Source organism: Anser cygnoides, chromosome 9, assembly GCF_040182565.1.
Source record: "Anser cygnoides isolate HZ-2024a breed goose chromosome 9, Taihu_goose_T2T_genome, whole genome shotgun sequence".
NCBI lineage: Eukaryota > Metazoa > Chordata > Aves > Anseriformes > Anatidae > Anser > Anser cygnoides.
This window is the reverse complement of record NC_089881.1, coordinates 14007375-14028836: the sequence shown is the minus strand read 5'-3', so window position 1 is coordinate 14028836 and position 21462 is coordinate 14007375. Positions and strand designations below refer to the sequence as shown.

General features: G+C 41.0%; 1 protein-coding gene across 5 annotated transcripts in view; it reads right to left on the bottom strand.

Moving 5' to 3' along the window:
• ACAP2 (ArfGAP with coiled-coil, ankyrin repeat and PH domains 2) overlaps positions 1–21462 on the bottom strand; it is a 65437-nt gene that overhangs the window by 38899 nt on the left and 5076 nt on the right. For 2 of the 5 annotated variants that reach the window (XM_067002037.1, XM_067002038.1), the window contains exons 1-6: positions 10027–10136; positions 9147–9204; positions 7483–7602; positions 6131–6184; positions 1759–1817; positions 1072–1255 (exon numbers count right to left, since the gene is read on the bottom strand). In XM_067002037.1, coding sequence (XP_066858138.1) covers positions 1072–1255; positions 1759–1817; positions 6131–6184; positions 7483–7602; positions 9147–9204; positions 10027–10121 — 570 coding nt within the window. In that variant the 5' untranslated portion in view covers positions 10122–10136. Of the gene's footprint in view, positions 1–1071; positions 1256–1758; positions 1818–6130; positions 6185–7482; positions 7603–9146; positions 9205–10026; positions 10259–21462 lie in introns of those variants that run through there. The other 3 variants (XM_067002035.1, XM_067002036.1, XM_048076633.2) reach the window with 3 other exon arrangements.

Below are 21462 nucleotides of genomic sequence, written 5' to 3'. Positions count from 1 at the left end.
CCAAACTCACACCATTTGAGTACAGTTCCAATGCACGTCTCTAATCCACTCTGTATTGAAACATGAGCAGAGAAAAGGGGACTCTAAGTCATCAGCTCCAGTCTCTTCCTATCACACTCGCTCTAATCATCATCTCTGTAGGCAGCTCACATGCTGGGACCCCTTAACAGTGAGGAGCACAGTGCTGTAACAAGTAACTGTTTCAGAATTCCAGCTGGGCTTATAGGACTGGGCACTAACATTTCCTGCAGCACAACAGAAGCTTGATTGCACTCATAGAAATGGTGTTAGTACAATCAAGTGCTCCATAATTCACCTGACTTTTCAAACATTGAGACGAACTTTGCCCTTGGTATCCAAGAGGCACAAAACCAGGGTTTATCACTGTGTGCACTCCAGCTGATCAGATGGACGACCTCTCTAGTGGGGGCTTTGAAAATTCTGCCTCACAGGCAATATATATGCACAGACAACACATACAATTTAAAGAACAGGAACTAAGCTTTAAATAACCAGCTGGACTGTCACAAATCAAGATAACTCTTAATATGAAACCAATTTTTAAAAGGATTGTTCTGTGTTTGTATGATCATGAGAACACCAGACATTTAGGAGTTCACACCCCTTGTGCCATCTGAGTTATGAAGTCCTGTTCTGCTGGAGTTATTGGAAACCATGAGACATGAATTGGAAGTGTCCACAAAAATATTATTATTTCACAGGCTTCAAAACGGTAGGACAAAGAACACCTCAACACTCTACAATAGATCCACATTAAAAAGCAAAACAGTACTGTTCTCAACTTCACCCACGGCACAACAAAATCCTAGGTTCCAGGTAAAATAAGATTTGTTAAATAAATGTCAAAGCAAACAACTGAAATTGTAGAAATTGACAACATTCTAGATCAGAATTATCCACTGAATCTGTGTTTGCTAGGCTTCAGTTTATTATTGTTTTATTTATTATTATTACTTTAAATACTTAAGGAACTACAGCATAGAAGACTTACAAAACACATTTAGGTAAGTATTGTTAAATTTGAAGAAATAACATTATTGCTGCACTTACCTGAAGAACATAATCCAGAGCTATGTGCCGAAAACATTTCCGTGTTGCAGTCAAAATATTGGTTGCTTCCTCTACTTCATGTTGCTTATTTCTTTGAACTTGAGCATTTTTTACTAGAGCATTCTCTTTTTCTTCACTAACTTTTTCAAACTGTTTCTTTGCATCTTTGAATTTCTTAATATCTCTAAAGAAAATGAAAGATAGATGGCAAATGAATTCCAAAGTACAAAGTAATTAATTGTTTAAAAGAAACACTAAACAGACCATGCTTGTGACTGTTAGAGCTAATTTCTTTGTTTTCACATTCTTTAACAAATGTTCATAACAAATAGAAATCATACAAAGTATGATGGCAGCCTTCCTGTCCTCCTCTTTTGGGGAAAGGAAAAACTGAAATTTAAATGCATCTCATGCTCACTGGGAAAAGCTTTAATAATGACTTTTCTTCTAAGGCTGGACAACAGCACGTAATTTAAGATTAGTAACTTAAACTGTTACAAATTCAACATTTCTGCAGCTGAATTTAAAGCCTCTGATTTTGAGTGATTTTTGCCAACTTTAATATGCATTGCTCAACCTATGGTGAAACGCTTTTCCTGAAAGCCATCAGCCAACTCTCTGAAGTCAGATGCTTTTAAATTCAATTTTATATATGATTTTCCCAATTACAAGTGCAAGTTAACTTACTCTTTAACAAAAGTCTGAAGCTGTGCTTTAATTGATCTTTGGGTCTGGTCAAACAGGATCTGAAAGGAAAGTATTAATATGTAGTTCAGTAATTTTGGCACACTCATAACTTTTCATTTTAGGTATGCACAGACAGTACTTAAGAATCCTTTCTATAGCCCTTTCTAAGCCATAGCTTTCCTCACCTTATTAAGAACTCTCGACCTAACAATAGCTTCTGAATTTATTCTGTGTCAAACTGAATACTTTTTCACATTGTATGTCACATATAGGGTTAAAAACTTCTTGCTTTGAAATCCTTTGCAGAACTTCATTGTGTAGTAAAAAAGAAAAAAGGGAACAGTAGTATAGGAATAAAATAAGGCTGATAACATTGTGCCAGCTCACTCAGATGTTTATACAGGAAGGCATGAAGTTGAATACTGAGTTACCCATGGTATAAATTATTTTACCTTGATGTTACGTCAAAAAATAATTATTTCTTAAATTCTCAGAGGTATCTGGATTTTGAGGGATCAGGCACCAATCTTCCAACCCTACAGTAAGTACAGTAAAGAAATCTTCCACAATACCTTCAGAAAAAGATGGGTTTGAGTTAACTGTGCCAAAACTGGCATTGTTGCACGCCCATTTGGAGCAACACACTGTTGGCACAGTGCAGAGATATTGATGCACAATGCAAAATCGAAAAGGCACATTGGAACCACATTCACCAAAGCAACGGTAAAAAATTTATAAAGTTATGTCACAGCAGAGCGTACTTCACCTTCTGTGAAGTCACGTGTTTTGTTGGCACCTGGATTCAAGTTCAAGTGCAGCACCAATGGCACGGCAAACTATTTGCACAGCTTCACTAACGCAACTCAACTTCGACCCACGCTATAACTCAAATCCAGTTCTTGTCTTTTAAAGATGACTGGCAGTCTCTTTTCATGTGCTATATTGAACTACATGCTTGATGGTGAGATCTGGACAGATCTTAAGGTTTAACCCAAGATCAGAAAATTGATTTAAATACTTAAGTGTCAGGAGGATTTGTTTTTTTCTTCATAGGTCAAAACCAAAGCAATTTGAGGCACAGTTTTTACACAAATACATATGGTTATCATGGAGAATTAGAAAAGAACTATTATTAAACCAATCGATCAATCTCTAACACCAAAATCTAAAACCCCTTAAAATTGAAGTTGATACTGAAAATGTAAAAATACACAAATAATTAATAACGTCTTCAGATAATAAATTTATAAATGAAAAACACCCACAGCTGAACCGCTAAGCAGCACGGTTGCTCCTTTTTAGAGGTGTTCTAAGCCAAGCTTCTTAGCAACTTCCCTAAGATTTGGGGAGGCTGAGGAAACAGGAAGGGAATATAACTCATTCAAATTGTAAAGTCTGATAAATTTGTTAAGTTTCCAAGGCCAAAGCACACCTGAATGTTTGACAAATTATTTTCTCTTGCATCCCCAGAGATCCTGGTATACAAGTGAAAACGCACATTCCTTCAGCTTTACATCTGTCTTTCGTGTTTCAGGACAGAAAGAAACAGGTCAATGGCTACAGGACAAATCCTTTTCCTATTAATCACTGTGCTGACCTGAAATGATGCCCTCATTTCCCACTCTTCTATACCTCCCATTCTGCATTATAGAAATAAAAAAAAAAAGATCATGAGAAAAAAAAAATGAAAAGGTAAAAGAATACAAAGAAGCAGCAGCTGTTCCAGCTGAACAGATTCTCTTCCAAAAGGTATAGATTGAAGCATTAAATAATAACATTGACAGAACAAGTCAAGAACTCAAAGTTTCAGGTCCAATAGTGTTTTCTTGAAACATGTTCTCAGTCTTAGTCACCCTACTCACAAAATCTGGGAAGAAAAAAAAAAAATGTAATACCAAGTACTAGCAGCAAAGCAGCAAAACCCTTAAGAGCTTGTTTTTTTTTTTTTTTCTCTTTCTAGAAAAAATGAAGGAAAGAAAATATAACTGAGTTTAAGTCATCCATTAACAGTGGTACCATACCCTCTATCCAGTCTCCATTCCTCAAAGCTTGAGACCAAACAGGATGAAACACTAAGCAAGCTGCTCCAGCCTCTGAGGTGACCTTGCTTGAGGCCAGCAGTTGCACCAGACATCTCCTGAGGTCCCTTCCAACCTAAACTATCCTATATCTAACAGTAATACAAGGAGCATTCTGAAGATCCTGTTTGTATTTTCACTCGGGGGGGATCAGAAAAAAAAAACAACAGATAACTAGAATAGATGAAGTACTTCTTGACAAGCTGGAAGTCATACTGGGACTACTCCCACTGCTGACATTTAAGCTTGCCAGTGCCTGAGGAGTGCACCAATCAAGATCAATACAGAAAGAATATAACCAGATGGCAACTCCACTGATTACTGGACTCCCAGAAGCATGAGCCTTACAATTCTACTTACAGTAACAGGGGGGAGGGCACATTAGGCAGAAAAATGCATACACACAATTTTCCCAGATGAACAGAACAAACTTCCCAGACCATGATCCGACTACCTTTACACCTTCCAACACATTACCTTTCACATGCTACAAACCAAGTCTGAGAGAGCTGCTATGTGCCACCAGCTGCAAAAGCCACCCGTCCACCTGCCACATCATGCAGATGTTACATCAGTCTGGTCCTTAGCCTTTTCCACAGCTAAGCCACATACGAGAAGAGAGACAGTAATCGACATCCCACTGGGACCATCTCCTACCCCTTCCCTCCTTTTCCTGCAGGGTGCCTGCTTCTCCTCCTTTCTTCCTCTAGCTTTCCCCCACTCATGGGGGCTCTCCTGCCAATGTGGTCGGCAACTGAGCTGACACTGAGCTATTAAGACCTGCTGAACTAAGTAGATTCACAAAAAGCTAAGCCGGGCCACAGCATAAATCTGACAAAGCCCTACTTTAGAATCCCATACCATGCCTCACTCCTTACGCTCATGCCTTTTGACAGAAGCCACTGTTCTACTCAACATGCTTGAGCACAGCAAGGAAGTGGAAGGAAAAAGCAGGACAGAACACAAGAAGAACCCTACTTTGATTTGCAAAGTTTTCTTTTAATACAGCTTGTTCTTCGCTATCTGCACTCAAACTGCCCCAGAGGAAGAGCTGGGATATGCACAGTCTTTGCAAAGCCACAATCATGTAGAACAAGAATAACAGTAAGAACATAGGACCTAGGTGAGGTGTGTCAGAAGGAGCACACATACAGCAAAGACACGGTTAAGAGGGTAACCAGCAGCAAGAAGTACGATGAAGAGTAAGAGACAGCCAACTGGACTCACCTGCTCTGAAACTGCTGACACACAAGTGACCCCACTACTGGTGCTTTGAATCTTTGCACTCACTCCTCTCCACAGCATCGCTGTCCACTCACTCCCCTCTCTACAATTTTCATTATGTTTCATTAAGAGGTGTAGATATCCAACTCAACAGTATTAATCCACTTCCCTTTGTTTTCCTTCCTTCTAAGCATGCATTTTAGAAAATGCTGTTCAAACAATTTTGTTAGCATCAACCTAAAGTTGGCCCATAAAGCTGTGGCTTTTTTTTCCCCCCCCTCATTACATTTTAAGCTCCTAGTGGTGAAAAAAAAAAAAAAAAAAACACCAAAAACCACACTCCCAAATTTTTAAGTGCCCTGCATATCTTCAGCGCTTTGGAGATGACTGAGTAGCTTTCCAGCAATTTTCTGGAAAAGGAAAAAAAACAGAAGGCGCCAAGGGGAGAGAAGAAAACAGAAGAAAGAACATGTCTCTAGCTTTCACAATGCAAAACTGAAATCTTTTGTCAGGAGGAAAAAAAATCAATTTTCAATCCAGGCAAAACTGAGCTTTCTGATGAAGTCTGATACGTGACAAGTCACTATTAGGCTTTAACCCCAGTATTTTCTCCTTTCTTTACACTTTAACTTGCTCATATATCCCAAAAAGAAAGCTACACAAACGTCAGAGGTGCTTTGTTTTGTGCATTGCAGAGAACGAAAAAAGGCAGAAAACACAGGAAAGATAATCGGCATTCCAGGGAAGAAATATGCTCATAAATTGCCACTGCTGCCCATCAGTGTGATTAAAATGAACCAAGAATTGTCTGTCCTACAGCAAGCACAGCAATGGACTTTAGCAAAGCTTACAAATTCCAGACAAAAAATAAAGACAAAAAATCTGCAGAGAAGTGAATATTTATAAATGTTACATATGCGTTACAAAACATTTACAGGTATCAAATGACAAATATTTAATAATACTCGATTAGTAACTTCTCAAATACTATCAACAAGAAAAACTCTTATTATCCTACTATTAAATATAACTCAATATATCAGGGTCTTGTTCACTCTAAATATACTTACATTGTGGTAATTGATCATTTCCTGTAAGGTGTCAGAGAACTTTGTCAAGCTAGTCTGTAAATAGGTAAAAAACCAAGTTGTTAAAGCTCAGTCCTACTAAATACACAGCACAAAAGCCATGTTTACAATGTTTGGTAAGAAACTTAAGAATCAATTTTCCTTAGCATGATTATTCCAACTAAAACCATTATGCTAGGAGAACACGGGGATATCATCAAGTAAATTTATTACAGCTACAAGCAACAACAAAAAAATGTTACTGCTACCTACCTATATATAAAGGACCAAACTGAAGCAAAGCAGGAATATACAAATTAAGTTGACTAAGCTATGGGAAGTCCACATGTTTTAAAACATAAATTTACAATATTAAACATTAATAAATATGTAGTACATTAATACTAAACACTAACTCCAAAAACCTGGTTAATGTCATATTCATCAGAACACACATTTATTGTGGGAACTGCTGCTTCACAGCTGGTATGTTTAGCAACATCAACATGAATCTGTAGAAATAATGTCTCAATTAAAAACAGTTAGAAAATAATGATCCCTAATATATTTGGCTAACTACTTATCTGACAATAAGTGTAAGAAAACCTAGTTGGAATCAAATAATTTAGTATCTGATTATAAGTAAAACCAGGCTGAGTTTTAGGGATTTTGTCATCACTTGGTCATCAAGTTACGACCAAGTACACTTCCAGACAACAACAGTCTCAGTCACACACAAGGGCTATACTGAAGTTCACGGGCATTACGTAGTCAACCAGTGTGAAGACACATACATGTGACTGATGTTCTGCTACATAACATGCATTAAATATGCATGATATACAGAGATCTGCACATAACTACACCTATATATTACACAACTTCATTTCAAACTAACACACAGGAAATATTAGGTGTCCCAAATTAGCTTAATAAGATGTCAGTCTGAGGTTACAACTTCAAAGTTGGCTCTGTACATTTAAAAATCTGTATTTCTGTGTATTAGAGAGAGCTGGATCCCGAACCCAAGCGATCAACTCAAGCCATTTAGTTGCAGAGAACTGGCTTTACCACTGCAAACTGTCTTTCTCTACTCTTCCCAAAATGGCTATTCCTATCCAAAGAGATTTTCTGGCATTTGGAAAAGTCTCATCATCTCAAGTTAAAGCTGAAATGAAACACAGACACATGCAAGGCACCACAGTCAAAAAGCTCACTCTTAAGGCATATTCCAAAGAAAAATGAGCAACAAGACAAGTAATAGTATAAACCTCAACTACTTCTCTTGCCAAATGTTCTATTTTACCCTTTTAAAGTTATGCTTTTCTATTTCCATTTTAACCTCAAGAACTTACCTCAACCAATGCATCTTTACAGGAATATTGTGCAAGGTCTCGAATTCCATTCATGAACTGCTTGTTGGCTGTGCAGAATGCTTTCCCAGTATCAATCATTGCAATGCAAAGCTTTACCAGCTAAAAAAAAAAAAAAAACAGAAAAAGTGACATGGTAAAAGGTTTGAGTTTATGTTTTTCTTTGTTTGTGTTTTAAATACCAACATAATCTTCTTCACTTTTGGTTTATGGCTTAGTGCCCTTTCTTCCAGAGAGGAGGGAAAGCAGATAGTGTAGCCCAGAAATCACAACTGTAGGACAATACAGCTGAGTATAATATGACTAACCAAACAAAAGAAGTTGCCATCCAAGCCTAGACAAATCATTACCCTTGGGCCATAGTTATTTCAGCTCACACACAAGAAGTCTGATCTAATATAATACTTTAATCTAAAGCCACTTACTTCATATTACAATTACACCGCTTAAATACTTACCTTGTGTACTAGCTCAGAAGTACAGAAGAGCAAAAAAGGTTTGAGGTGTTTTTGCTTTTAAGAGTACTAGGGCACTGTACTCTTCGTAAAGATTAAATTTTTTAAAGATTTTTTTTTTAAGATTTTTTTTTTAAAGATTATTATTTTTTTTTTAAATTTAAATTAAATTTTACTCAGGGTAAAGATTAAATGGATTTTACATGATAAGACGGCATTTTTGGCACTGGCCTTCTGCAGTAAGTTTGGCAGTGAGGGTCAAGGCCCTTTAAGGAATTTGAGAATTCTTCCCCTTATGCCCCCAAATGATCCTTTTAGCCCAGTGAGAAACAGACTTTGAAGACAGATGTTCATATCCTTTAAGTGCTTACATATTCAGTCTCAAAAAACAGATTAATCACTCCTACAGTAACAACGTATCTTAGCCATCAGTGTCACCAACATTCACATTCAGCCCTTTGAAAAAAAATTTTGAAAGAGCAAATGGTTACACTACTTATTACAAAGAAACAAGGAAAAAGTCTTCCCACTTAAAGTTACACTTGACACTGACTTTGCCTCTGTGCAGCCAACTCACAGCTGCCGAAGCAAAGGTCCACATTCAAAACACGGCAAAGGAGGTCAACAAGTGACATCTGTCTGCCACATTATAACACAAGCAACAAATAATTTTAGGTATTTAGCATAAAATACAGAGACAGGAAAGGAGAGTTTCTGGAGATGTAAAACAAAAACAAGCCACACGCAAAACGCTAAGAAGAAAAGCCTCCAAATACTACTGGTTAGAGAAAGTGACGAATTGCAATGCCCTGGAAAGATGCTACACAGAACATCTATTTTATATATGCACAAAGCATGACAAAAAACAGGAGAAATCTTACCAGTAGTTAAGCCCTCCAGACTGAAGGATGGATACATGTTTATATACACACACCCCTATCATGCTGTAACTGCGCCTGCAGACTGCCAGAGACAAACCATTGACTTGGGATTTCTACAACAAAGACTATCCAGATGTGGCCATGGCCACGCTGGCTCATGCTGCATACACAGGCTGGGGTCTCTGGGTGGACCCAGGTGCATCCCCTCTCCAACAGCCACCTCCCAGCTGTGAACTTGAGTTACACCAACCCGAACACACACCTTGTTAGATTTTTTCCAAAGCAGACTTCGTTGAATTAAAAAGCTTACCTTGTCAAGTTTCAGTTCCAGTTCTGTCACATCTCCTTCTACTTCTTCTAGAGCTGCCCTGCATGGATAAAAACGTTTCCCTGTAAAAACTTTATACCAGAACACTCTGGGACTCAGGGGAAGGGGCAGGGACACATTCATTTAACTCATTTATTGCCACTGCAGTTTCACCTAAATTGCAGCTATTTAAATTAGCACAGATTTAAAGTAACTACAAAAACTGCGGAAAAAATTGACAGGAAAAAAAAAAGGGAAAAAAATCACATTACTAAGGTTTGTCTGTATTTTTTTCTAGTAATTAGGCTTAGTAATAAGGATTTGAGATAAAATAGTATTATACCTTTATGACTGCCACATTTAAATATGTTTCCTCTATCACTGTACAGACAGTAACCTATTTGGTTGGAGGCAATAACCAAGGAAAGAAATTAAGAGTGAGTAAAACTGTAATTTTTTTTGCTGACGCTCCTGGCTCAGAGAGTCAGTCCTCTCCTCGCTCTTCCTGTAAAACTATGGCCATTGAATAAACTGCCTCACAGTAAGACTATCAAAAAATACAGCATTTGCCATGACTCAAGTGACTTGCAAAAAAGCTCAAAATGCACCCTTAGTTAAATCATTTGCCTCTAGTCTAGACTGGCTCCATCTTTTGGGCCAGTCAAAATTCACATGCCAGTAAAAGTTGCCTTCATAAAACACACTCTTTAGAATAACTCTTTCAGCTAGAGGGCTGATGTTTCCTTTGATGCCCCCTTCCCTGCTTATTGCTACCTGGAAAAAAAAAAAAAAAAAAAACAGGAGACTGAGAAAGGAAGGCACTTTGTTCAGAGTTCATCAACATAAGTTTCATCAGGCTATCGCCTTGAGAATTTGAACGTACCCATTTCTAGCAACAAACGCTACACTACGAAAACCTATAGACTGAGGCTGTGATTTCCCGTTACAAAAAGGTTGGTAGAAGAGCTGTGTTCCCATCCCTTGCTTCCATCACGGGGCGCCTCATTCTTTCAACTCCTCCAGCCTAACTGCTCGTGGAGCCACACTATTCACCAACAGCAGTCTGCCTCGGGGAAAATAAGAATTAATAGGAAGTTTTCTGCAATGCTTTTTGGAAAAATCAGATCAGAGATTTCACGTTTCAGTCCCAGCAAAAAAAAACACACCACCCTCTTCTTGGAAAAAGTGAGACCAGCAGGGAACTACAATTTGGAGCAGGAATTTCTTGAGCCAGCTTTACCACCAAGGAGAGAGTACACAGAACCACAGCTTTACTGTCTCTTGCTAATTCCGTTCTAGTTCACATGAGTTCAAGCCAAGAACGAAAAAAATAAAAAAGCCTGGATCAGGCCCCAAACGCAGGAAAAGCAGTTTTTACAAGAACAGCTCTGAAAAACACTGCCAGTTGCCTGCAGTGCTGAAACACAAGGCATGACATTCCCAGCTTTTTCTGAGTTTCACCAATACGTAGTTAGATTCCAGTCCTGTATCTAAAGGCATTCCCACAGCTACATCCTGGGTTTTATATCTAAGCACATTCCCATACAGCTACATCTTGGCTCCTGCCTGTTCGCTGACTTCACACCACAGAGGATTTCAGACAAAGTCAATTTCTCTTACTTTTTTCTTTTTCTTCCATAAATGATTAACTTTCATTTAAGTCTACAGATTTAAATCTTGTTTCTGAAATAACTGGGGGATGCAAAGGAAGGAAAGGATAAACATCTCAATATTTAGACTGCTATATTGTATTAGTTTGCTTACAGTCACAGTGCAAACAATTTTGTTTGTTTCTTTGGCATTAAAAGAAAAGCATGATTAAGTAGCTTGTTTACAGAATTGCAGGAAGATCAGATAAGAGGGTTTTTTTTGGTGTATTTAACTAGCAAAGAGTCCTAGCTCCACAGAACTTAATGAGCTAAAAAGGCTGCGAGAGATTTAAGATTAAGAGGGAAGATAAAGGCAGCTGGAGTGGGCAGCGTGAAGGCAACACATCTGCTCAATAATCACAGTTGTACTCACCAGGGAGCGGAAACTGTAAGAGAGAATAAGTTAAACTGAAATAAAAGCCACGACAGGACCTCAGAAGACTGAAAAGAGGATGGCAGGTCAAAAAAGAAGCGTGAAGCAAAGCAGAGACAGACAGGACGGGCGAAGGGAGCACGCAGCCCCTCCGCTGGGCTGGCTGCAGGCCCGGCTGCCACCACCACCGGGCCCCACGCTGCGTACGGCCAAACCCATCCCAGTCCCTATTTCTCTGCACCAAAATGGCAGCTTTCATTGCTTCTGTCACATCAGAATGAATAAAGTTCCCTTCATGGGCACAGTATCTAACCAACGCTATCTTGTGAGCGTACAGGCGATGGGTCAGGGTGCCCTCGGACCATCAGCGAGCAGACACACGAACCTGATAACCTATTAACATGACAGCACCCATCTACGCAGAGAAATTAACTTCACACTGGGTTAGGGAACACATTAAGAACAGCTGACCCGAGCTCTGCTATGTTAAGGTTATTATTTTTTTCTTAACGTAATACTTCATGAAGCCATAGGATACAAAGGTACATTTTTCTAGAACATCTGTCTCAGGAGCTAAAGTTCATGGAAAATTGTCATGATTAAAACCCACGCCCGCAGCCAAGACAAAATCTCCAGCTCTAAACACAGGAAATGGTCATAAAACAGCACCGAGGACCGAGTGCCAAATGTGACATGTCCCAGGAATGTTGCTCCTTCATGAAGCGGGAGCTGGGACTGGGGTCTGCGTCAGGGTAACCTCAGCCAAAAGGCTCTGGCATCAGGAGTGAGGATCAACCCCTCCAATCTGCCTCAGTTCATTCAAAGTCAAACATCTGTGCCTTCCCAAGATGCTCAAACAGCGCATAGCGAAGCACAAAGCCAGAACAGCTGCCGAGGGGCGGAGGACAACTTCTGTAAGCGGGCCTTCTCTCATTTTCTCCATGCTCCACAATGAGGACTCCCAGGAATGTGTTTCTCTCGGCCGCTGTCACCCTCTCCTCCATTCTCCCCCTCGCAAAACACAGCCAGACAGATGCTACGCAAACATCTTGGTCAATATTTGACCACTACACAGTGCTGACCACAAGGCTAAGCAGCCTGTGGTCACAGACAAGTGCCTGCTTGGCCTGCATTACCCCATGTAGCCCTACAGTGTAGGAGATGACAGTGGCCAATGCTTTTAAGATGGCTGTTCTTCAAACTTCACCTCCAGCCTCGTGTCTTCCACTCACCCGTCTCATCCACTTGTTCTACCTCGCGTTTTTATACTGCATTCCTGGCAGTGAGGAGGCTGGAGTCAGTACTCGCCGTAAATTAGATGCTGAACAAAGGCAACAAATTGGAGAAGTCAAAGGTGCGGTGGATGACTAATTACTAGTTCTAGAATTAACATACCCCAGTATCACGTTAATAAAGAGAACAACCTATTAGTATTTTCCCATAGTTTTTGTTTTGCTTTCATTTTCATTAAGGAAACCTGAAAGCCTAAATCTTGAGATTCATATCCTCAGTACACTTGCAGAAGAGCGGAAACAGTTACACAAAACCAAGTGCTCTTCAGACTGGGATTTCTGAAAACCTTCACACATTTGGGTCTGTAAAGTGAGAACAGCAGATTCTCACCTTTACAATTTCAACAACATTACTGATAAAATGTTATCTTCAAACCTTGGAAAGACACAGATCTCCTACCTGCAAATATTCTCTATGGAATCGCCCCTTAATGAACAACTGATTGCATTGCAGATGACATACCCTTTCAACTAACATTCACCACAGTTTAATAGCATAAAATTGACATGTAATACTAGCCACAAATTATCAATACCTAAATCAATGTATTTGAGAACATATTCAAGTATTACTACACTTTAAAAAAAAAAAAGTTATTTCCTGTAGTATAGTTGCCTGAGACCAGCTGTATGTCAGAAGAGCAAATAAAGCAGCTTTAGCATGTCGCACTGCCAAAGCAGAACAATTCAGCCTTGGACAGAGAAAGAACATTGAACATGAACCAACAAGTAAATGGAACTGTGATTAACTCCCTTTTGTCCTCTTCAAATGCATTTCACTTTAAACGTTAAGGACATTAGGAAAACTGAGAAGCAGTTGCAAAAATATGTACAGCTCACCAACTGAAAGGGCCCAAGCTGGATAAAGCTGGTTCATAACCGGATAAGTAAAAGCAACCTATTATTTTAGCTTTTAAATACAAACCCAATACAGACACTATTGGAGATTACCTGCAAGCTATCTGTGCATCCCACTGTTGTGGACAGAACAGTGTAAAAATCAAACTATCAGAATTACCAAGCCCTCATGTTACAGCTTTATATGATACCAGACAGGTTTCAACCCGTGCTGCCCAGATCTGCACCGTCCACCAAGATTCAGATGAAAAGGTCACGGAGATGACGACTCCCAGTCCCACTTATCAAACCAGAACAAAATCAGCAGTGGAGGTGTTTATGAACCACTCCTAGTGGTGACTGCATTCTGCATTCTTAATGACTGAATGAAATAGGACTAAGTCACTGTGTCTTACAATAACAGATACTTCAAAGCCAGAGAATTTCAAAACACCCTACAGACAAGTTGAAAAGTTCCCTCTTCAAAACAAATAAACAAACAGGACCAACACACATCTCAGTTACAAGGGTCTGTAACACACAGCTATGGCAAAAGACACTAAGAAGGGAGATACCGGACACTGCTGTTCCACCCAAAACAAGCTGACTGGACGCTGCTGCTCCACCCAAAACAAGCTGTAAGTGCTCTATAACCAGTAGGCCTGGTGCTCTCCACTTCGGATGAGAATGGAGGGTGGAAGTAGCCCAGGCTTTCTGGGCAACCCATTCCCATGCTTAACCTCCAGCGCACATCACCCGCACTGCTACAACTTTCAATTGTCATCTCTTTCCAACGTGCACCTAAAAATAAAACCCCACACCTAGATCTATCACCTAAGCCCCATAACATCCCGCCAGGTAACTGAGGACAACGATGAGCTCCTCCAGGAGCGGTCTCAGCCTGCAGAAGGCCATGGCTCTCATCCCCTCCTTTCACACCACGCGATCCAGTACAGCTGCCGTAGGCTGGGCGTTTCATTTTTGCAATATCCTTCCTGCGCTGTCAGGGCCCAAAATTGGTCATAGTACTCCTGACTTAGTCTTGTGACTACCAAGCAGAGGAGCAATTCTCTCTTCCCTCAACTCGCCAGCTATGCTCTTGCCAGTGCAGCCCAGTACTCCGCAGGTTTTCACCACCACACAGGCCTGCTGCCGACAGACGGTCCGCTTCTGTTCACCAGGATGCTGAGGTGCTCGCCAGCCAGTACAGCTCTGTGGGGCTGGTCCTCCACTCAGTCTTTGCATGTCTTGGTTGAAATTCATGAGGTTTCGACCAGTTCTGTCTTCCACCTTGTCCCTCTGAACGGCAGACCTACCCTCCAGCCTGGCAACTGCTCCCTCCACCCACTGTGTATTTGATTTGATTTCTTTCATCTATAATTAGACATAAAAAGGGTATCCTGAGTTATTTTAACCAGCGTGCTCACAAGGAATACATTTGGTACATGTAAAATAGTATCAGAAAGCCACTGACTAAAAAAGAAATGTGATGCACAGAGAGTCAGAAGTCACACACTGACCAACAAGGCCTAATAATTGTGGATAACAGCAAGGATACGCACATACAAGAAGCGTTTCATGACTTACACCGTGTCTCATAACCATTAAAACGCTCTGAAGAATGAATGCTGCTGCAGCCTGTCACAGAGCCCATTGAAGCACTGGTTTGGCACCACAGAGATTTTTCCCTGCTGGCACGGAGCCCCTCCACGCCGAGGAACAGATGATGAATGCTCCAAGACATGCCGAGATGAACTTCCTCAGTCATACGGATACACTTTATATTATTAATTCTTCAGTCATTACCACAACGCATTTTTATCAATAGCTTGGAAAAGCTTCACAACCTGAACAGGCCTGGAATCAGAAATATGACATCCAGTCCACCTATGAATTTTCTGAGCTTGGTGGATTGAAACATGGAAATTGATTTCCTATCATTCCTTTGGATTCAAGGAGGGTACCCAAAGGATTCTGAACATTTTTATTTTGGAAAAGGCAAATCAATAAACCAAGTTCTCAGGTTCATAGCAAGCAACAGATATATTTCAAGTTTCCCCAGCCAAAAAAACAAAACAAGAATTAAGTCCTCAGTATTAGAACTATTCTATTTCTTCCAGCTCAGACTTGTCTTGTTAAAACAAAAGAGAGAAATGAGAGAAGGGTATTTATCCTTTGAATTCATTTAATCATTAAACTGAAAGTCTGCTTGTAGGTACTGGTCTTTAAGATCACCTTCATCTAGAAAGCTTAGTTGATCCTCAGTAATTCACGTGGTCTTCCACTCAACAAGCAACGAAAGCAGACAAATCCCTTTACGATGCATGCTTCTCTTGATTTATTCTTTACTGCAAGATTACATAAGGCTCAAAAGATAACCAACATGATAAAGTAAACTTCAAAAAGGAAAGTTCTGTTGCACCCAGTACACACAGCTGAAAGTCAAACTGATTACCACTGAACTCCCAGCAGTGCAGCAGCATTTACCTTATCAAACAGCCTTAAGGGCATCTGTACTACCTGCTGGCCCCAAGTTCAAGCTTTTCCCTCTGAGTGTACTTGTGCAGTAATTTGCCAGAAATTTCCAACAGTTTTCCCAGTAGCTTTGCCTAATATTTTTCCCCAAAGCTCAAGCAAGCCTGAGAGTAAGCCTAAGTAGGAAATTAGAAACGTTTTTGTTCCACAAAGATCCTAATATTTGGTACTTCCTTCATCTTCCAACTTAAATTCTTTACTCACTATGGACAGCTGCTAACAAGACGGGGACAACAACGGCAGTAGCAACCACACAAGCTTCGCAGAGAGCTGATGACATTGCTCAATGCCAACCCAGATAAGAACACAACACACCACAATACCTGTCCTGAACAACTTTGACTAGTAATTCCAACATCAAGGAGTCAAAAGCCTTCTAGGGGGCCTTACTATCAGCTAAGGAAGCAGGACCAGAGCCTCAAGAAGCTAAGACAACAATAAAAAAGATGGCAGAAACCGAGGGTGCTGTGTTCAGCTTCTTGTTGCTGAAGGCTGGCAAACACCACAGGGCTGCTCTCAGCTTCCACGTCTCAGCAACTGTCCCAGAGCTCACACAGAAGCAGCAGAAGGAACAAGGGACTTCAACATCTGCAAACTCAAATATGTAGTAAGGTAAGGAAGAGGAACCATAACCATCAAGCAACCCACTGCGAAGGATGGGACATCTCATGATGCCTTGACTACGGGCAACTACTACTCACGATCTGGAGTTCCAAGGCAGATGCCAGAAGAAAAGCTGACACGACTCCTTAGAAGCTATGAGTAATAACAATCAAAGGAATAACCCAAGAATTAATCCCTCATGGAAGATACCCCCTATGTCCCCTGTGCAGAGCTAATATAAAGGCAGGATAGCAGCGCTTGAAAAACAGAAGAAGTAAATATCACCAGATCCCCTCGGTGCAAGTTTCTCAGCATCAGTATGCTCAGAATTGCTAACAGCAAGATTTAAACATCCGTACACAACATCTCCTATAAAGCAGAAGCAACTGGAGATCAGAGGACTCTGTAGTTAAACAAAAACCATTATTTACAGAGATATCCTATAATCTCCCTACAAGTCTTGTGTTATCTTGGATTTCAGAAGAATAAGGCAATTTCTGTCCCTTTCTGTTTGCAGTTTCCTTAGTTGCTAGCTTATAGCTGCTACAGACAGAAAAGTACCGGCATGCTCAAACCACCAGAAGAGGCCAATGCCTCTACAAGAGCTTACAGTGTATTAGAAGAAGTAAGGAGCATTAGCTCTTCTGATTTCTACTTATACCAGGTGGATCTTCTTTACTGAAACCAGAGGGAAGTTTCAGTTTCATGAAGACAGTTATCAGAAAGTATTTACTTTTTGTCCATTTCAATAATGTACATTTTTGCAGTGTTTCCACAACATCAGAACACCCCATTTAACAGGCAGATGGGAGGCTGCAGCTGTGCTGCAATACACAAGTTCTGAACTTAGAGCTTTTGTTTAGCTGTTAGCTGCATGGACATGCCTACATCTCACACAGCTACCTTAGCTGCATTTCACATGCAAGTTACAGTTTTATTGTGCCTTTTCTTTTTGTTACTTCGCGGTAAGAGGGAACAATCTTTGTTCGCCCTTTCTACCTCTGCATTTGCACTGCAGAAGGCAAATGAACCCAATCTCAGATCACAGAGCACAAGCATTAGGAGTAGGAGAATACAGATAAATAACACAGTGGTGTTTTCCTCAAATTTACTGTTTTCACATGTGGAAAAGCCAGTCTCGTTTCCTTTCCATCCCCCTCAATTGACAATGGGCAATCGATTCAAAAAATAAATATGTGGAAAACTATAAAAACAAAAACTGCAAAATGCATAAGGCATACCCCTAGCCCCAGAGGAGGTCTGAATTTACTTTGGGCACATTTAGTTATCTTTTCTCCCACAACTTTCAGTCATCAGGAGACGTTAGACACACTGGGCTTTCATTCACCTATCAAAGCTAATGGCAGGCACGCTGCTTCTCAGCCCAACGGCAGCGTACATAGCCTTTATTAACTACACATTAGAGGCTTCAACCCTAAGTTGCGCCCTCGGTGACACCGCAGAGATTGCTCAGCCACCTTAACAAGCTTCTGTCCCAGTAACCCCAACACCAAGGCCAGTACTTCTGTTCTCTTCTAGCAGGCTGCCTTGTCTGATCAAATAAGGGTATCCACACCCGAGTTACTCACCTCAATCTCCTGCAAACAATAGCACAGACCACACCAGTCCCAGGGCGCAGCTCTCCTCATCATGCCATAGGGGGCTAAAGCAAACCAAGAGCCGCCCAGGATACAGCTATTGCTCTTCATGGAGAACCACAGGAGCACAGCAATATGGGCTCCCATAGAAGGAGCAATGAATACCCAGCAGATGAGATGAAATCTATTTTTCCTCTTCAAGGAAATTAAGAAGGGGCCTATTTCATTAATTACTGACTTCTCTGTAGAGATAGGATCTCAAAGGTACACGGATGCTACCAATCTAGGAACGACGCGATACTGCCGGCATTCCCCGGTGAGCTCAGCAAGTCTTCAACACCTTCAACATTCCCCCAGGGAGCTCCAGTGAGTCTTGTCGTGCTAGCCCCAGCAGAGACCACAAGGCCCAGCATGACTCCACCAACAATTCCCTATTTTTTCTTCTTCACCCACCCCATTAGTTAGGTAGTCCTAAGCCTAAAGCGTTATCAGAACAGTGTAGTACCAAAAAACCCAATGATACTGCAATACTCGACACACGCCTCACCTTAAAGTTCACCAGACGACTCCAGCAAAACGCAGCCTGCCTGCTGCCACCCCGTACTCTGCACAAAAACCCAAAGCAGACACATGCCCCAGCACACAGCACTCACCCTCCCGCTGCCGTTCACTGAAGAGGACCCTGGTGGCAGGGGAGCCCTGGGGGGATGAGGCCAAGCAGAGGGAGCCCAGCAGGCAGCCCTGCTGCAGCCAGGAGTGGGGCATGAGAGCCCCAGCGCCTCCCCGGGGAGAAGCCACCGGGCAGAAACCCAAACCCCAGCTCCCTGCTCACATTCCCCACATGCCTCCTGTCTAAGAGGGATAACACACAGCCAGGAAGCAGCCCAGAAGTCAGGCAGAACCAAAACCCACCTTCCCCCATCCCAAGCGAGACAATGGACTCCAACCTCAGCCCACAAAGCGCCTTTCCAAACATTGTGGCACCAGAATCCTCCACGTGATCTACAGTGCTACACAAGTCTTTTTAAAATAGGTACAAGATCACCAGCAATTGAAAATTAGGATATTTAAAAAGCACAGAAACGTTTAGTGTGTTTGATACCCATGTGTTCCCACTTAAATCAACATCTGGCACTCGGAGAGATGGAAATCTGGACTCCTCTTGAACAGAGCCTTTTTTAATTTTGACAGATGGAATACATTTCGCTACATATGGCTTCTCCGGTTTCTCTTTGTATTACATCCAGCTTAGAACACAAATAAATTTTGGAGGTTTAGAAACTTCAAAATCACATCGTGCAAACCGATCGCTAGCTCTGCTTTGTGTTTATGCGCACCAAATTGTCAGTGGAGGTTCTCTTTTAGCGACTTACTGACTGCACATTGTACACTCATGAAGAAATCAAGTGCTCTGCTCGTATGCTCTAAGGACTGCTAGACTACACATCCTGTGCAAAACCACGTACAACTATTTAAAACCCTCATTACTATTGACACTCATTACTACTGACAATAACTCTGAAAATTATTCAGCTGCACCATGCTTGTAAGCTGTAGCATCCAGACATTCGAACTTCACACAGGAAGCCTGGCTCACAGAAGAACTCACGCCACGTTAGCAGGTTAGCCCATCTTCTATCTGGCAGGCATTTTCTCTGTTCAAAACCTCTCATAAAACACTCTGAGACTGTTTTGCATCAATTCTTATTTTCTTGTGTCTTCTCAATTTGGAAACGTGCACAGGACATTGTCCCACAGAAGAGAACTTTTACCCATGTAGAAGAGTAGACTGCAGTGTATCAAAAGAAAACAACTGATCTAGGTCTGAAGTCTGGCTGAGAAACTACTCCACTGTATGTGCAAGGACTCTTCCTAAAGTGATCCTAAGGCAAGGCAATGTTTTGATCTGCTTTGTTGTACTGCTTACAACTGTGCAGTTTACAATAGTGACAGTATGTACTGTTTGGCATGTTCTTGGTCTCACCTTTTAGCCACACAGAAGAGTGGCAACAACAACAAAAAAAGGATTGATACTGTCACAGGTAGGTATGGAAAAGACCTAGAAATATTACAAGTGTCACAGACCACATGCTAACCTTTATTTCCTCGTAAAGCTCTCCCACTGCTGACAGCTACATCTGCTTGTTTCACCACCAAAAAAAAAGCTGCCCCTGTTACCTAAAGTCCTTGGGACCTCTACCTCTGCAGCAAACAGCATGCTATTTGCTCAAAGAGATCACTCAGGCATTTACAGTTTCGATTTCTGTACATAATTTTAAATTGAATTTTGTACACACGAGTTAAAACCATTTTTTTTACGAAATTAGAATTTATTCTTCCACTTCCTGCCCATGCAAATGTAAGGCACTATAAGATATTATATTAAGTAACCACTTTTTTTATTTTTGCACTTCCTCATGAGCTTCTGCAATTACATCCCCCTGAGATGCCGACCTAACTGATGTAACCAGAAAGGTCTGCAGCACGACCCAAGCAAAAGGGTTACTCTTGGCTCTGTAACTTCAGTTGTATTTCTGTAGGCAGTGAGAGCTGGATATTTTCCTCTCCTTTTTCACCCACAGCAGGTTATCAGGATGCAGTTTGCTTTTAAGACTTGAGAATGATTCACCATAGGAAAAACTTACGGATAACTTCAGTCATACTGTTCTCTGCATGTAGTACGGACAGGAGAGATGCTGACTAAGTAACATTTGAGTATGAAGATCGTTAAGAAGCTAAGCCTGAACAACTAAAATCTATCAATCCCAGGACACTGCCAACAGCTCAGCTGGCACATTGGCTATTCGGTGGCCAACATTTTAACAGAATCATAGGGAAGAACAAAGCTATCCAAAGCTCACCCAGCCCAAGACAGACAGGATTGCTATTTTCTAGTTGCCACCTTCCTAACGAACGTTACATTTAACCCTGCTTTCCAGAGATTTTAACACTGATATTCCCCTCCAGTCCCCCTCAAAAAATATCAAGCTATCATTTCCATAACTTCAGTTCTTAATTAAATTACATGAGATGTGTTTGGGCAACGTAAATGAGACACTCCGGGTAAAGAACCTAACCTCTCCTATATTAACAACCTGTAAGAGCTTTGATAATTACAGTTATGTTACTCACACATAGATAAGCACTCCCTCTAATTTGGCAAGTACTCATTAAAGACCAGTTGCATAGGCCTAATTAATGTCAGTTCTTCGGCAATTGACCCTGCTGCGCCGCCAGCCCAGCACCAGCGCTGCACCTCGCGCATTGCTACCACTTCTCCTGCGAGCTCCCTTCTTGGCTTTTTTTTTTTTCCCCTTTCAAAAAAACAGTCCCAGATAAAAACTTCAGACCAAATCTAAGGAAGTGAACTTTTGAAGTTCTTATCGGCAATTTGGGCTGTAGTTAAATAAAAACACATGGGAAAATCTTAAC